This window comes from Crinia signifera, chromosome 2 (genome assembly GCF_055691185.1).
Source record: "Crinia signifera chromosome 2, ASM5569118v1, whole genome shotgun sequence".
NCBI classification, from domain to species: domain Eukaryota; kingdom Metazoa; phylum Chordata; class Amphibia; order Anura; family Myobatrachidae; genus Crinia; species Crinia signifera.
Window position 1 is genome coordinate 357,797,909 of NC_139218.1, and position 16,087 is coordinate 357,813,995.

The following is a 16,087-nucleotide window of genomic DNA, read 5'->3' on the forward strand; positions in this document are numbered from 1 at the left end:
CACAATACAATTATTGTATGCATTTTGGACTAGATTGCATCGCATTACATATGTTTTTCAATGCAATGTGATGCAATCTAGTCCAAATTGCATACAATAATTGTACCGTGTATGGGCACCTTATGGGAGATATGTACTAAGCCTTAAAAAGTGATAAAATGGAGAGTGGTAAACCACCAACCAATCAGCAGCATTGTCACTGTCATGGTAGTAGGCAAAAAAAGGAGAGTGCAGCGCTGCAAAGGCCAATGCTGTGAAAGGTGTACAGGAGAAGATGGTGGTTTGCTGTATCAAATAAGCATAAATAAGTTACACATTGGAGGGAATTAATTTGTTATTGCCACCAGGTCTACTGTCTAAAGTGACAGGCTATCTTTTCTATCTTGCTAATTAGTGGTGGCTAAATCCGACTTTAACTGATTCAATGCAATGAGCACTCAAACAAGGCACTTTCTGCTTTGAATTGAATAGTTTGGTTGGGTGCCATGGTGAAAACAATTGAATCCCCTCCCATTGACTCATCTGTAAGCAATGAAGGCCATCTTGAAGTTTAGATAAAGGGCATCTTATTGCAGATGGTCAAGGACAGCATAAGATGCTAAAATTGTACATTAGCTGCTCAAGTAGTTTGGAAGCAGTAGTCTGAAGTAGGATGAAGACATGATTTCTTTATAATAGGTGAGATTACCAAAGGTAAAGTGCCATTATAGACAGAGGGGGTGAGCATGTGAGTAAAACAGGGGAGGTGAGGGAACAGTTGGGAGAGGATAGTTTAAAGGGAGGAATAACAAATTTATGTCTAAAATAGTGAGGGACAAAGATGAGGGTGGGTAGAAAAGCAAAGGGATGAACGGAAAAAGGCATTAAAGGTCAATACACAGGGTGTACTTATATTAGGCAATTAAATGGGGTAGTGACCATGGATACCTGCATATCGGGTATTCACAGTGGAACAGACAACATATTCCTCATGTGTACCCAGCTTAAATTAGCTGGGAGCTAATGCTGTTGTTTGTGCAACTAGCCCTGCACGGGCTGTGACTACCGCATGTTCTGAATTTGTTTTCTAAAAGTTATTTTATTTACAACAGTTTCTTATATAGCGCACACATAGTCCGCAGCGCATTACAGAGAATATTTTGAACATTCACATTACTTCCTGCCCCAGTAGAGTTTACAATCTATATTCCCTACCACATGAACACGCACACACATTCACTCATGAGTTAATTTTGTTGGGACAAAATTAACCTACCAGTATATTTTTGGAGGAAACCGTAGTACCCAGTGGAAACCCACGCAAGCACAGGGAGAAAATACAAGCTCTGCACAGTTATGCTGTGTACACACGGTCCGATTTCCTTTCCGATGTTGACGATATCGTCAACATCGGATCAACATCGGATGCAGATCGCAAGGGTTTTAATCAGATCTGCACTATATAGTCAAGATAGGATGCAAATCGGATGTGCCTTAAGATCCTATCCACGATCCTATCTGATCAGATCGTGGATAGGATCTTAAGGCACATCTAACGTGTGTACACACCATTAGGGCCATGGTGGGAATCGAACCCATGACCTCAGTACTGTGAGGCTCTTGTGCTTAAAATATATAATCTGTATAAGGGTTATCGAGCCGTGCACTGTCTGATTCATTTGCAGCGGTTGCTAGAATAATTGTCTTTATAGTCTCTGCTACAGATCCTAGAAGACAATGCTCATCTGTTACTATGGTCCTGACACTTCTTTGCATTATTCCATAATGTGGCTTCTTAAAGACTGAACCTTCAATATGAGCATTGTGTGATTATTTCTTGTGCTCTTGTATTGTCCTTTGTCTATCTTCATGTGGCCATTAAAAAGCAGGTTTAGCCCATGGGATTTGCATCTTATACTCTGTAGTAGGTACAGTAGATCCTCACCCTTTATGATCTCCAGTGATGCTTTCATATTACAAAGCTCTTCTCCCTGTACATTTGTCCATCCATATAATTACTACAAGACACAACGCTGCATTGATTTTTCCCCCCCCTAGACAGGTAGAATAGGTACAGTACATGTAATGCAGACTCAAAGAGATGTGCTCAAAGAATAGCTGCTGGGAAAACACTATGATGGTCACAGTCATTTAATAGCTTCCTGCCAGTATGCATGTAGAGTTATTCACAGTAGCATCCCAGAAAAACATATAGCATCCATTTTCTCCTGATATTCTGGTTTCCTCTTATACAGACAAGGACACATCTGTTACAGGATGTATTCAGCATTACAGTGGTCAAGATGCTAGCGTTCATTATACAGAAGCCACCATCTTGACTACTGCCGGGAGATTGGTGCTGTAATCCCAACATTTGTTGGAATGCCTGCCTTGGAATCCTGACTACTGGAATGCCGAATGGTGACAGGTTGATGCTGTGCAGAGGATGAAGGTTAGGGTTAAGATGCCCATACAATGCTGCGATGTCTCGCAGCAGTATACAGACACCCGGTACCCCGTGAGCCGCCGAAAACCTTCCCGGTGGCAAGGATGCATGCGATCCGTTGTGATGGATCGCATGCGTCCCTGCTTCCCGCCCACCTTGCCGCCAGGACAGAGGTCCCAGGACGGGTGGTCGGGTACGATGCGCATGTCAAGGAGAGCCGATTTGGTCCAATTTAACTCACTGAAGAAATACTTAATTTCTTCTGAAAAATGATAACATTAAATTATGCTGTCTGATGTACACCTGTATGCCATAGAGATTTCATAAAATAAAGCCGATAAACTGTGACAACAGAAAAAATATTGTTCATTGTCGGGTCTAGCTGCGCAAATAATAGGTTTAAGATCACTTTCATCAATCCCATTTTTATTTAGTTTTTTTGTTTAAAGTATTCTGTCTAATATCTGTTAAATATAAAATAAAAACTGTGCTAGGTTCCAATTCCTTTTGTCACTTTCAAGTTTTATCATGTAGGTCAGTCATGTCCAAACTGTGGCCCTCCAGCTGTTGTGAAACTACACATCCCAGCATGTCTTGCCATAGTTTTAGCATTCCCTAATAGCAAAACCGTGGCAAGGCATGATGGGACTTTTAGTCTCACAAGAGCGGGAGGGCCATAGTTTGGACATGCCTGATGTAGGTGTACCAACAAATTTGTCCATGCCTGTATGCAAACTCAGATCTTAAGTGTTTTCCATGTAGTTAATTGATCATTCTGGTGCTAGTGAGCAACTTAGGGTAAGGTTGTTTGCTAGTAATCTTTCTTTAGTTAAAAACATTTGTTTAATTAGATTAACTGGTGTCCATAATGGTTTGACTAATGCTATTATGGTATGGTAAAAGCACATACAATAATATAGGTAGTGCCTACAAATTGCAGTCCGTGTTCACAATAAAACACTTCTAATAACATTTTTAATACACTTAAAACTAACTTTTATGCTAAGGGATGGATTCACAAAAGGACAAATTGCAATTGGAATTTATTGCATGGGCATTACATTAATCATGTATATTGTGCCATGAGAAGAAAATAAATATCACCGCAGATTAATATATAGTTGCAAACAAGAACCCCCATACTGCAGACAGCAATGTTAATATCAATACTTCCCATATTATATTGTTACTAATGTAATATTGAGATATCTCGCAACAAGCATTAAAGAGTAGACACGCCCATATGTGGAGCTAGACACGCCCCCTGGGTAGTGGGACATGTGCATCATGTTTTGAAAAGTAGACATGTACTGTATGTTCCCAAAAAAGGACATTCATTGTCTGCAGGATACGTCTTTAAGTACTAGGATGTATTGATCATCTTGGTCTCATTTTGAAAATATACCAGTATATACCAAATTGCAGTCTGATGTGTACATTCTCCCATGCTCTGCAGGTAGGTTATGGTTATTCATTGCTGAAAAATAACATCCATGGGCTAGCTTCCTTTTATAAACGCTACGCCCTACAGCAGGGATGTCAAACTATGGCCCTCCAGCTGTTGTGAAACTATACATCCCAGCATGCCTTGCCATAGTTTTAGCATTCCCTAATCGCAAAACTGTGGCAAGGCATGATGGGACTTGTTGTTTCACAACAGCTGGAGGGCCATAGTTTGTACCTGCCTGCCCTACAGCAAGGGGCATTAACCATGCAGCCTCTACAGCTGCTGTTATACTACTCATCCCAGCATGCCCTGACACCCTTTCGTATTAGGACATGCTCAAACTATGGCAGGCATGCTGGGATGTGTAGTTCCACAGCAGCCTGAGCGTCACATATTGAATATCCCTGCCTTAGGGTACAATGGATGAAGAGTAGAGACCTCAGACTTTTCTGAGTAAGTTCTCTCCCCTGCTCGTCTCACCTTCCTGCTAAGCTCGAACGATTTCTCACAAAATGTCGATGTGAAGAAATTCAATTTATTAATAATGTGTGTTAAAAAAAATATACTAGCACAGCTTAAATATCATTTATTCTACTGAATTAAAGAAAATTAATCTGAAACCTGTCATTGTAAATCATTTTTTTATAGCTCCTTTGTGCTGCCTTAGTAATTTCAGAGCTCAGGCGCAGTCAGAAGGATGCAGGTTCCAGCTCGTGTCCAATCTCTTGAGGCTTCTGTACAAGCTGGGCCAATAATTGCCCTCTTCTAATCTCTATGGTGCAAAATGGCAGCCAAATGCAAAGGTCAGGCAAATCCACGAACAAGGGAGAAACGAAATCCTTCTGCCACCAAAATTAAAAATGTCATTGTTAGTACGTCATTGTTAGTACATTGTTAGTAAACAGTTTGGCCAATGAATCGAAATAATGCTAAATTATGGGCAGAATGTTCTAATTTTTAATATATTAATGTCAAGAACAGGCTTTTCCTGGTGTAATGGCTGTTATTTTTTGTTTCTATAATTTCTGTCAAGTGTTGTATTACTAATACCCCTGTAAATGTGCACATAAGGGAGGAGGAAATGTTTGCGCGGGTGGTTGTCAGTCTCGGACCCCCCGATAGCAATTCTGTGGTTGCTACTTTCAAGTGTGAACAGCTGCCAGCGCCACCATATCTGCTGACAGCCCTCCCGCTGGCTGCCAGAAAGGTGCAAATAGTGAAACTGCAGTTTTTTTAGAGAAGTCTAGCTGCTTTGTGTGGCTAAACTGAAGATGTTTGGTCATCGTACACAGGTGATTGGGCGTGCAGTGGGACATCTATGTAATAACCAAACAAAATAATAATTAGGGTTTCGGTGTATGTTGTCTATGATGCATTTTCGGTGTTGACAGTGCTCTTGGGATCCGTTTCATGCAGCTCCATTCTCCACTGAATATTTTGGACTGTGCACATCACTTTTTGTGCTAATTCTTGGGCAAAACGTGTATGGGGATCCTTTATTCTTTATTTATATGGCACCTTAAGGATTCTGTAGCATTTAACAAAATGAGCAAAACCAGAAAATGTGAGCCAGTAAGAGTTTTATAGATGGGTGGCTAGTCGGATAGAAGGAGAGAGGTAGTGAGCAGCACACATGTGAAAGCCAGTGGATACATCCCTTTTTATTGCACGGTAAATAACCTCTGCTAATTGAATCCTGCACTGTAATGTGTGCTAGGGTAATAGGACTTTTGCATTACAGGTTGAGTCCAAAATGCTCAGGACCAGAATCATTTTGGACAACAGATTATTCCGTATTTTGGAATATTTTTATATTTAAAAAAGGTATCTTGAGGTATCTTACATTTATGATGTATAAGCACATCAAACACATGAAATACACACAAATATATTTTATTTGTGCATGAAACAAGGTTTTAAAAAATGAAACAGTTTGTGCCCTATCTCAGACACTTAATATGAATGCCAAGCAATCGTGTCCTTGCACATATTTAGTGTCAGTTACAGATGTGCCCAGTAGGTTTTTAGCAAAAAAATAAAAGTACATTTTGGAGACTATGGTTTTCGGAATAATTTGGATAACGGATATTAGGATATGGGATACTCAACCTGTATAACCAACAGGCCATGCTATGGGATATGTATACACATGCTACATTGTTAAATATATACATTTGTTTACATACCACATCGCCTAGACATAAAACAGTACTTTCAGTTGGCGCGATCATGTGGCTCACCTAAGACCGCAATTTCTGTGACTGTATTTGCATTTTTACGCTTATGGCATCATCTAAATGCAAAACGCGTCGTCACAAGTTCTTTCATAAATTGCCGATGTTCCAAGCAGTACTGATTATACTGTGGTTTTTGTTTTTTTGTTTTGTTTTTTTTAAGCAAGACTTTTTCATCTATATAAACCTATGAGCGTGTAAATTGCACAGCCTTATTTCTCTTAGGCGGTAAGGCTTGAAGCACTTTTATTAGGCACTAAGCTTTTGTTTCTGTACATTGCCTACAATGACAGCAGCACGAAAGCCTCGGGAAGGAAAGAACTAGTGACATATTCCAGAGTTAATGTTCATATCTTTGCAAAAGACATTTCATTAAACCTGTGGGGCGAAAGAGAATTTTATTGCTTTGTTAGACCTTTTCAGATTATTTAAACCATTTTAGTGTAATTAAATTCATTTAATGAGCAGTTTGTAGTGAAATTATATAATTAAGAGTACGGCTTGAAAAGTCCCCTGCTGAAAGAACTAGTGAAAATATTGTCAAGTGCAATACGATCAATCAGTGCTCTGCATAATGATTAAAGGGGTGGTAACTTTAGTTCATTTGCTATGTATCAAACACTGATGGCTTGTTAATTCCTTTGACTTTTCATGTTAAATTTAGAAGCCAAATAGAACATATTTAGACGTGTGATTTTTTTTTTTTATACCAATTAATTTTCCTGCCAATGGTCAGTAAGACCTATTTGTAATCATACTAGCCAGTTTACATATATACAGTTTACATATATATTTATATAGAAATCTAGAATTTGACAGTGGATAAGAACCTCTTGTCCGATCTGATATGCCCTTTGTCATTTATAGTGTTCATTCTAGCACCCTGCTCCTTGTAAAATCCTTGTAGTTCCTCCTTTCTGCCTGGGGTGTCGCTCTCTGCTGTGGTACTTCAAGAACAGTCTGGTTTGTATCTCAATATTGAGATACAAACCAGACTATTGTAGAAACACCACAGCAGACAGCGACACCACAGGCAGGAAGGAGGAACTGCAAGGATTTTACAAGGAGCAGGGTGCTAGAATGAAGGCTATTTTATCTTTATGGCAACTTCAACCCTATTTAGGTTTATTACCAGGAGCCAAAGCTGTTCCCCCAGTTGCCAAATTCTAACATACAGTGCTGTAAGTTTGTTCCCGTTGCCCGGAGGCAAGATAAATATTGGTGCCCCCCAAATAGCCCAATCAGTAAGGTGGCTGTCTACAGTAAGAAAGGCCATGGGTTCCAATACAGGGTGTGACACTTGCATAAATTATATTAGAATTTTGAATCAAACAGAAAAAAACATATTGATGGCTTTCAATTAACTGAAGCTATGCTATTTACAGGAACAAGGACGTGACTGTACTGCAGATGTATTCAACATGCAGGCCTCCAGTTGCTTTAGCACTACATATACCAGCATGCCTTAATAACATGATGGGCATGCTATAGTATTAAAGCAGCTAGGCTGCTGCATGTTAAGTACTCCTGATGTACTGTCTGATTGGATCACAAAGTTTTTTTTTTTTTTTTTCGCTGATTAGCAAGTTACGATAATATAAGAAAAAGATAGGACATTTATGTGCGTTTGCTGATCTTGACTTGAACTCGTATGTGATCAACGTCCACTTTGGCTAAAAGTGTAATTTGCCAAAATGGAGTCCAATGACCTGAGAAGTAGAATTATTACCAATGTGACTGGTGCGCGAGAGCAGTCAGGATATGGCCCGATTTGATCTGGTGCCAATTTTAACCACTTTTTTACGGTCATGCCTTGTAATGAGCTGATCAATGTCAATCAGGTTATTAATGGGCACAGCGGTAATGTCATGCTTTATACAGCTGCAATGCTGGACTGGGATATTGCACCAGCAGCATAGACTTTCTGAATGGCAGAAGTTTCTCCAGCTGAATAGTCACACACGCTACATAGAAACACAAAAGGATATGAATATCACTCTGTTAAGTTGGAGAATGCTGGTATTCGTTGGTGTTTAGTCACAAGTACTGGCATTTTCTGACAAGTGCCTTGTCATACCAGGGCACAAAACAGGATTGCTGCCCCAGTGTTGTTGAATTTCTGCTGGTACCCCAGGACGGGTGCAAACAGAAATCCACTAGTCAGCGGTAGTAGTGCTCTGATTAGAATAGCGCTCCCTCCTGGCGCTATTCACATCACTTTGAATAGAATTGACCCCTTGGATTGGTAGCTTCGTACTGTATGCTGGAACTGTGTCAGTAATTTCACAGCATATCAGCTTAAAGTGTCATCGTTTTGGCCTGTATTAGACCCCATTAGCGCACCGTCCTAAAGAAGTGAAAGGCAACCTCAAGTTTTTGCTATATAGGAGATAATATTCTAGGCTATTTAACTTCTTTTTAACACATTTCTGTCCAGCAGCGGCTCCTACCTCAGTGTAGGTGGGGGACTGCTGCTGGTCTTAATGCCGCACCCCCATTGATGCCACCGCTGGTCACTGCCATGGTACCCTTACCAGCGCATGTGAAGTATCGTCCTCGGTACTGTGTATGTCCCCAGCTTCTATGGTCTGCTTCGGCAGTGGCCCGTAGAAGCCAATTCATGGTCCCGGCACCTGTACACTGCAGATTACAGGCATTGGCGCATGCGCATTCCCCAGATCCCATAGAGGCATCCTGAAGGGGGGGGGGGGGACGACACCTCCCAATGGGACTGCCTTGGGTGACTGGCAGGTTGGACTTCCAATAGGAAGTCATTGCCAATCACAGTGAAGCGCCAGTCACAGTGAAACCATTGGAGTCTCACAGACTGCATCTGGCTTCACTTTTGGTGTGTACACACGGGGGCGATATGGCTTCTGATGTTCCCGATATAGGGATCATCGGAAGCCATATTGCATATTAATTGTCGGCTTTTTAGGGCTAACGAGCCCGATGCGCTGCCGATGCGGGCTTCCGAGTGAGCGCAAATCGGCAGCGATATAGTGAGGGCAGGCAAGACTATATAGTCCAAATTGTCCCTCTGCAGCATGCCATGCTATGCGAGTCCCGATACATCTGCTCGTATCAGGACTCGCATAGCATGGCATATCTGCCGTGTGTACACACCATTAGGCAGAGCACAGTGGCAGATTTTACCTGGGGGCTACAGTCCTTATGCATCTAGTCTCTAGCTGGTGATGCCTGGTGGGAATGAGCTGACAGGTCCCATACAAGTCCGCTAGCATGGGTGTCTTTATTTATTTATTTTTGTCAAAAATGCATCTTTGTTGTAGTGTGACTAGAATACACCCTGAGACTGCACTGGTTAGATTGATATGACATTTTTGTATATTGTGTATGACCGAGTCTGTATATGAAGCACAATGGAACTTGACAAAGAAAAATGCCATGGCTGCTGCATCGAAGCACTTCATAGTCAGATTCAGAGACTTATGTGCACACTACAAGTGTATACTTAAAAGCACAATATCTTGATGCTTCTTAGTCACATCCTGATGTATCCTAGTTTTGTGTTTAAAAAGCATTTTGGCAAAAAAAAGATGCCTGACACTAGCAGAGTCTCACGTGACCTGGTGTGCCAAGAGGGGACTGTTTGCAGCAAAGGTGCATAAGGTCACATCTGTAGCTAGTGTTCTTTCTAGCACCCTGTGTCTTTCAAAACCCATTGCAAGTTCCTCTTCCATGCCTGGGGTGTCACTCTGCTCTGGTGATTCTAGTACAGGTCTAGTCTGCATATCAGTGCTAAAATACAGATCACACTGTGCTCGAAGCACCACAGCAGAGTGCGACAACCCAGGCAGGAAAGAGGAACTGCACAGGTTTTGGAAGATGCAGGGTGCTGGAATGAACACTTTCCGTAGCCCTGCAGTGGAATGTCTGGGCAATGATGCGTCAGATTCAAGTTTGGATTGGTCCTGTAAAAATCATACCTATCCTCAACATTGCTGCTTTTGTATCATACCCAGTGACTTATCTTCTAAAAATACCAGTTATGCTAAATGGGTTAACAAAATAGAAGCAGGAGCTGGTGATTAATGCCAGCCTTGACTGCAGTTTCTCTAGTTTTGTTTTTATCTCATCTTCCCTCCTTATTTTGCTGCAGCTCGCACAGAATTAAATCCTGTGTACAAACAAACGGGTCTTCTTTTTCAAATCGAATGCAACACCACATATAACCGCATTAGCAAAGGAATTTGCCCCGATTCAAAACCTGAAAAGATCCGTAAATCATTCAAGATCAGCTCGGAGAGATAATAGTTTCCATGGCGACGATTTCTGCAGCATGTCGACATCAGAAGGCTTTTCACAACCTGATCCAAAAGCAAGCTTGGAAACAAACAGCTTATCATTTCCATGTGTCTGTGAATAGATCCAGCTGCGTTATCACTCTTACTGCATTATGGCTCCCATTATTGGGAAGCATTTAGTTCTCCAAAAATACTAGCAAATTGGTCATCATTCTGAGGCCTTTTATAGGCTTTTAAAGACACCCTCCCCCCCCCCCCCCCCCCCCCCAAGTGACAGAACCTTCGGCGGCCCACCCTTGCTTCAACTCAGGCTGCAAAGTCTTTATAGTAGCGCAATCAGGAGCCAGGGACAGAATTACTGATGGTGTTTAATTTGGGTTCAGCTGGGTGTAACAGACTGGTGCTCTTAGTAAGTACAGTATTACCTCTTTGTTTGCTTTTTAATTACTGCTGGGTGTTTGCTTGTGCAACAGTGCAGAAAGCGAGTTACTGTACCATCCATAACCTAGGAATTTGGCAGAGTAACATGGGCATGTGTTTTGTAAAGTGTAACTTGTTGGCTATTTTTAACAAGACCATGCACCGTAATTGTTACTGAGCATTGGTTTGCACTTGAGTCCATTGAGGACGTACAATATGCAGCATACACAATTTAGTTAGGGGCAGGTAACATGTGGCATTCCAGCTGTTATAGAACTCCATGTCCCAGCATGCCTTAACAGTAACTGCAAAGAGACTAAACTCAACTAAAATTCTGCCCACTGTGCAAAAAACCCCACTCGGAATGGGATTTTGGGATGTTTTCTGTGCGGCCCATGGCAATTTACTAAAACGTAAGTGTTCCAGAGCTGAAGTAATTACTCGCCATGGTTTACTATGACTTTTATGCATGTTCAAAGGGAGGTGCTTCTCTGTCTTGCACTAATAGTGTGTAAACTATAGACTTGCTCTGCAGAAATGTTTTGTATAGATGAGGATAAGAGGAAAGATTTGAATGGTGAATACTGTTCTGGGGCTCTCCGCCTGGGCCCTCCTTTCTAGGCAGCAGCACTGTGTACTCTTGTCACTAGGGGACCCTAGAGCTGTCCCAGAATCTACTGTGCATGCAATGCTTTGGATGAGGGACCCAGGAGGGTATTTATTGAAAAAATGGGTTCAGGGTGTGCAGTTTGTGGAGCCCGTGTGCACCGCACCCACTGCACCCATTATAAATACACCAGCGGCCCCTGTTATTTGGAAAGGTGAGCAGTGGAAAGATGCACAGTCACATCCCGATGGATTTCTGTTAGTGCGCACCTCTCTAGTATCTGCCATTACTTTGCACATATGCACTTTACCGAAACCATTGCTGCAGACTGGAAGGTGATACATGTCTTCTGTGCACCTGGTAATAAATCAAACAGAAGGAAGATGTCAGTGTGGACAAGCCCTAATTTACAGAGAGCGGTGAAATACATTAAAATAATAATATAAAAGCACGGAAACGATATCATTGCTAAATGTAAGTGTCGGAGCAAAGCCATCGGCAGCTGTATGAGAGAACTACTAATGTATTCGGCTTGAAGATGCGTGTCATTCATTTCTTCTGACGTCACAGCAGGCATGGGCTGCCCCCAACGCATACAGATGTATTACTTTATTTGGAACTTGTTTCCTAGCACGGCGCCCATCGCATCGTATACTATAACACTTAATATGGTATACGATGGTATGCGATGCGATATTGTACAATAAAATGTCACATCGTATGCCATACAATGATTTTTGATTGTACAAGCGCCCTGATGGGTCCTTACAATGTTAAATGTCCCCCCATTGTTAATGCCACCCCCAGGATCAATGCCAACCTGAAGCGTGGCGAGCAGACGCGGAATACATGTAAAGTAATACGTGTCCCCTCGCGGGGCACGCTGCGTTCGCCACGCTTCAGGCTCGCCACACTATCTAAAATCAACTCCACACCGACGTGGATAGTGGGGGTATGAAAAGGTCGGAGGATGCGTACCACCGCCCCGCGGTACCCTAAAGTACCCTTTATATAACATTGTTTTATTTTCAACAATGCCCATTTTTCCCCTCCTCTTTTCAGTAGCTATAATATAGTCCTATGTGTTTCATGTATCTCTTATAGATGTATCTACTGTATTTTATGTTTACGTGTTTTTTTCTAATTACATAGATTTTATTAACAACTGTTACAAAGGAAAAAAATTGTATTTCCTTTCTTTATTTTTTTATTTATAATGCTATCCTGACATGTAGACCTTTTTAGCAGAGTACTTAGCTGTGGTTTATGGATGAAGTTGGAAAGCAATATTCCGTCTTTACTTATGACTGCATCTTTTGTGCTGTTACTTTATACTTTAATGAGTTGTCGGCTGCGGCCGTAGAGCTGTCTCTGCTGACAACAGTACAGTGGGAGATGTGATCTGTAGGAGTGGGACACTAATGAAGAGAGGGTGATTGATGACTGCCTTTGTGCAATTCACCTCTGGCTCCCCAGGTTCCTTGTAATCCAGTTCAGCGATCTTTGATCTGTAATCACAGCTGACATCCTGTTAGCAGTCAGATTAGGGTTAGATGCTTATGTTATTACCCAGTCACTTCCATCATGTATTAGGCTTCCTACACAGAGGGGCAATTTTTTTTATCACAAATATTCTTGTGTGCATATATCAGCAAATTAAATCCTGTAACCCAAAAAAAAAATAGTGTGTGTGTATATATACAGTATATACACCACCTGGTTAATTCTGCTTCATGTTGCACATGTAGCCATTAACTATAGACTGTAAACTTGCGAGCAGGGCCCTCCTACCTCGGTGTCGGTTTTTTTCTACGTAGTTTGTTTTATCACTGTTTCCAATTCTAAAGCTCAACTGAATATGCTGCGCTATGTAAAAAACTGTAAATAAATAATTGTGCGTGCATGTTTTGATCTATTTTATGCATGTGGTGGCATTTTTCAAAACACTTGCCAACAGCAAAGGATTGTGGAATAAATATTTTTACAAACTTTTTGAAATATTTTGTTTGAGAAAATATATTGTTTTATTTAAAAAAAAAAAGAGCAAAGGAAGAGCAAAGAGCACACTGAGGTGCTTGGGGAGGAAGAGTAGAAGCACTGTAAGTTGCTTAGGGAGGAAGAGTAGAAGCACTGTAAGTTGCTTGGGGAGGAAGAGCATAAGCATTGTGAGGTGGTGGGGATGAAGGGCACACAGGTTCTTGGGGAGGAAGAGTAGGAGCACCGTGGGGTGCTTGGGGTGGAAGAGCAAGAGCACTGTGGGAGAACAGGATCACTGTATGGTGCTTGTGGAGGAAGTGCAAGGGCACTGTTACGTGTTGAGGGCAGAGCAGGAGCACTGGGAGGGGGTGGGGGAGGAAGAGCAGTATCAGTGTGAGGGGGTGGGGGGAGGAAGAGAGAGCATACTATGGTGGTGGGAAGGTAGGGCAGGGGTGCTAATAGTTGGTTTGCAAAAGAAAAACAGGAGCAAGGTGGTAAGAGGAGGAAGAGCAATGCTAGGGATGGGCTTAGCAAGAGCAGAAACAGCGTCAAGTGGGTGGGGAATGACCAATGTGAGGAAGAAAGATCTGTAGCAATTTGAGATGATGGAGGAAAAGAGCTTCAGCAATATGAGGTAATAGGGAATGAAACACAGGAGCAGTGTGAGATGGTGGGTGGATGCATTGATGAAACATTGAAAGATAGAGAGGGAGGAATAAGAAAAACAATGTGAGAGGAGAAAGTGGTGAGGGAAGAAGTGTAGAAACAATGCGAGGGAGTGGGGGAGAAAGAGCAGGAGCAATGTTAGGTGCTTGAGGAAGGGATAGCAGGAGCAAACCCAGGTGGATGGAGTAGGAATCAGTGGAAAGAGCATGACCAATGTTTGTGGTGGGGGGGGTGGGTGGGGGGGGGGGTGGGGGGGGGGGATCAGGACCAATGAGTGGTGGTGGTGATGGAAGAAGTGCTCAAGCAATTTAAGGTGGTGAGGGGGGAGAAGGGCAGGACAATATTAGGTGGTAGCGATGAAATGCAGGAACAGATAACTTCTGTCATAAGGCCTTGCTGTTATCAATGATATGTGCAGCTGCTAATCACGATAGCTGATTATCAACTTAAAGCACATGATACAATCAACAATTAAATGTGTTATATACAAACTAAAGAATTGGGCTTTTCATGTTCTACTAAGTAACATTTTTCATCTGTGTTAATTTCCTGAATATTCTCTTTTGCAGATTAATTTACGCCTCATCTTGGTAAGCGGCAAGACAAAAGAGTTTCTCTTTTCACCAAACGATTCTGCGGCAGACATCGCTAAACATGTCTACGATAATTGGCCAATGGGTGAGTGAAATATTCCCTGTAAGAAAAATGCTGTGCTGTATGTGTCACTTTTGGATGTCTTTTTAATATCACCAGATCTGAAAAGCTATCACTGTCTTTGGCTAGTCTGCTCTATTATGCTGTGTACACACGGGCCAACCTGGCAACTGTCGATACCAATTCGATATCAACGGCCGGCGTGACCTGGCGAATTGCCGCCATTTTCCAGGGGGTAGGGAGGGATGGCTTGCGGGGGGAGGGAAGGGGGGATGTTGCATTGAGCAGCATGGAACTGCCTTCGATCTAATAGATCGAAGCAGAAATAGACTTGCCCCCCAAGTCCATCTCTGCTTTTGCTCCTGCTGGGCTGCACATCAGGGTCAAATCTGCATCGAATGCAGCTAACATTGTTCATTTGTATAATTTTCAATTCGATGTGGACTGTATAGTCTACATCGAATTGAAAATGACACTGACATTAGTACACAGCATTAGTTAATGGACCAACCAGATGTTCCCTCCTGGCCAATCTTATGTAAAGTTCTTGCCTTTCATGAACTTTCAAAATGTTTGTCAGATATGTTTAAAACCAACTAAAATAACATATTTAGCATTAGTGCTCCGTGTAATACATACTGATAAACCTGCATGACCAGTCATACGTATGATCAGGGCTATTTTTCTACAGGCTCCAGCAGGAACTGAGGCCCTTATTCTAGTTCACTCTTTCTGACAAAATATTTCTTAGATGGACAAAACCATGTGCACTGCAGGTGAGGCAGGTGTTACTTGTGCAGAGATAATTAGATTTGGGTGGGGTTTTACACCTGCCTCACCTGCAGTGCACATGGTTTTGTCCATCTAAGAAATATTTTGTCAGAAAGAGTGAACTAGAATAAGGGCCTCAGTTCCTGCTGGAGCCTGCTGAAAAATAGCCCTGCATATGATATAGTTCAGCAACAATCAGCATACTGTTACCCTGTATGAAACGCCACAGATTGCCATCCTTGAGGAAGGCCACTTGGGCATGTTGAGGACATGAAAACATCACACAGATGGTTGGATCTGACCCCATGACCTTGGCACTGTGATACAGGAACCACTGTGCATATGCTGTATTTGTTACTTGAGAACACATTCCGCACATATATATTTTTCTGGGTTGATGTAGCACAAAGATATAATATGCAGTATTATTGACTGCTACTGAATATAATACCATATCCACAAAATAAAACCCAAACTAAATTAAAATAATGCTACTGGGAACATCTACACACAGCACGTGCATCCTATACATTACACTATTTGTGTAATGTGGCACAATTGAGCTTGCAGTCTCCTGAAGAGCGAACCCAAAATGTGCTTAACCACGGTTGTTTTGCC

General features: G+C 41.9%; 1 protein-coding gene across 1 annotated transcript in view; it reads left to right on the forward strand.

Annotated features, from left to right (window-relative positions):
• The window catches only part of UBL3 (ubiquitin like 3), a 121,321-nt gene that overhangs the window by 65,293 nt on the left and 39,941 nt on the right, over positions 1-16,087 (forward strand). Inside the window, exon 2 of the mRNA XM_083169848.1 lies at positions 14,614-14,722. Coding sequence (XP_083025974.1) covers positions 14,614-14,722 — 109 coding nt within the window. The remainder of the gene's footprint in view (positions 1-14,613; positions 14,723-16,087) is intronic.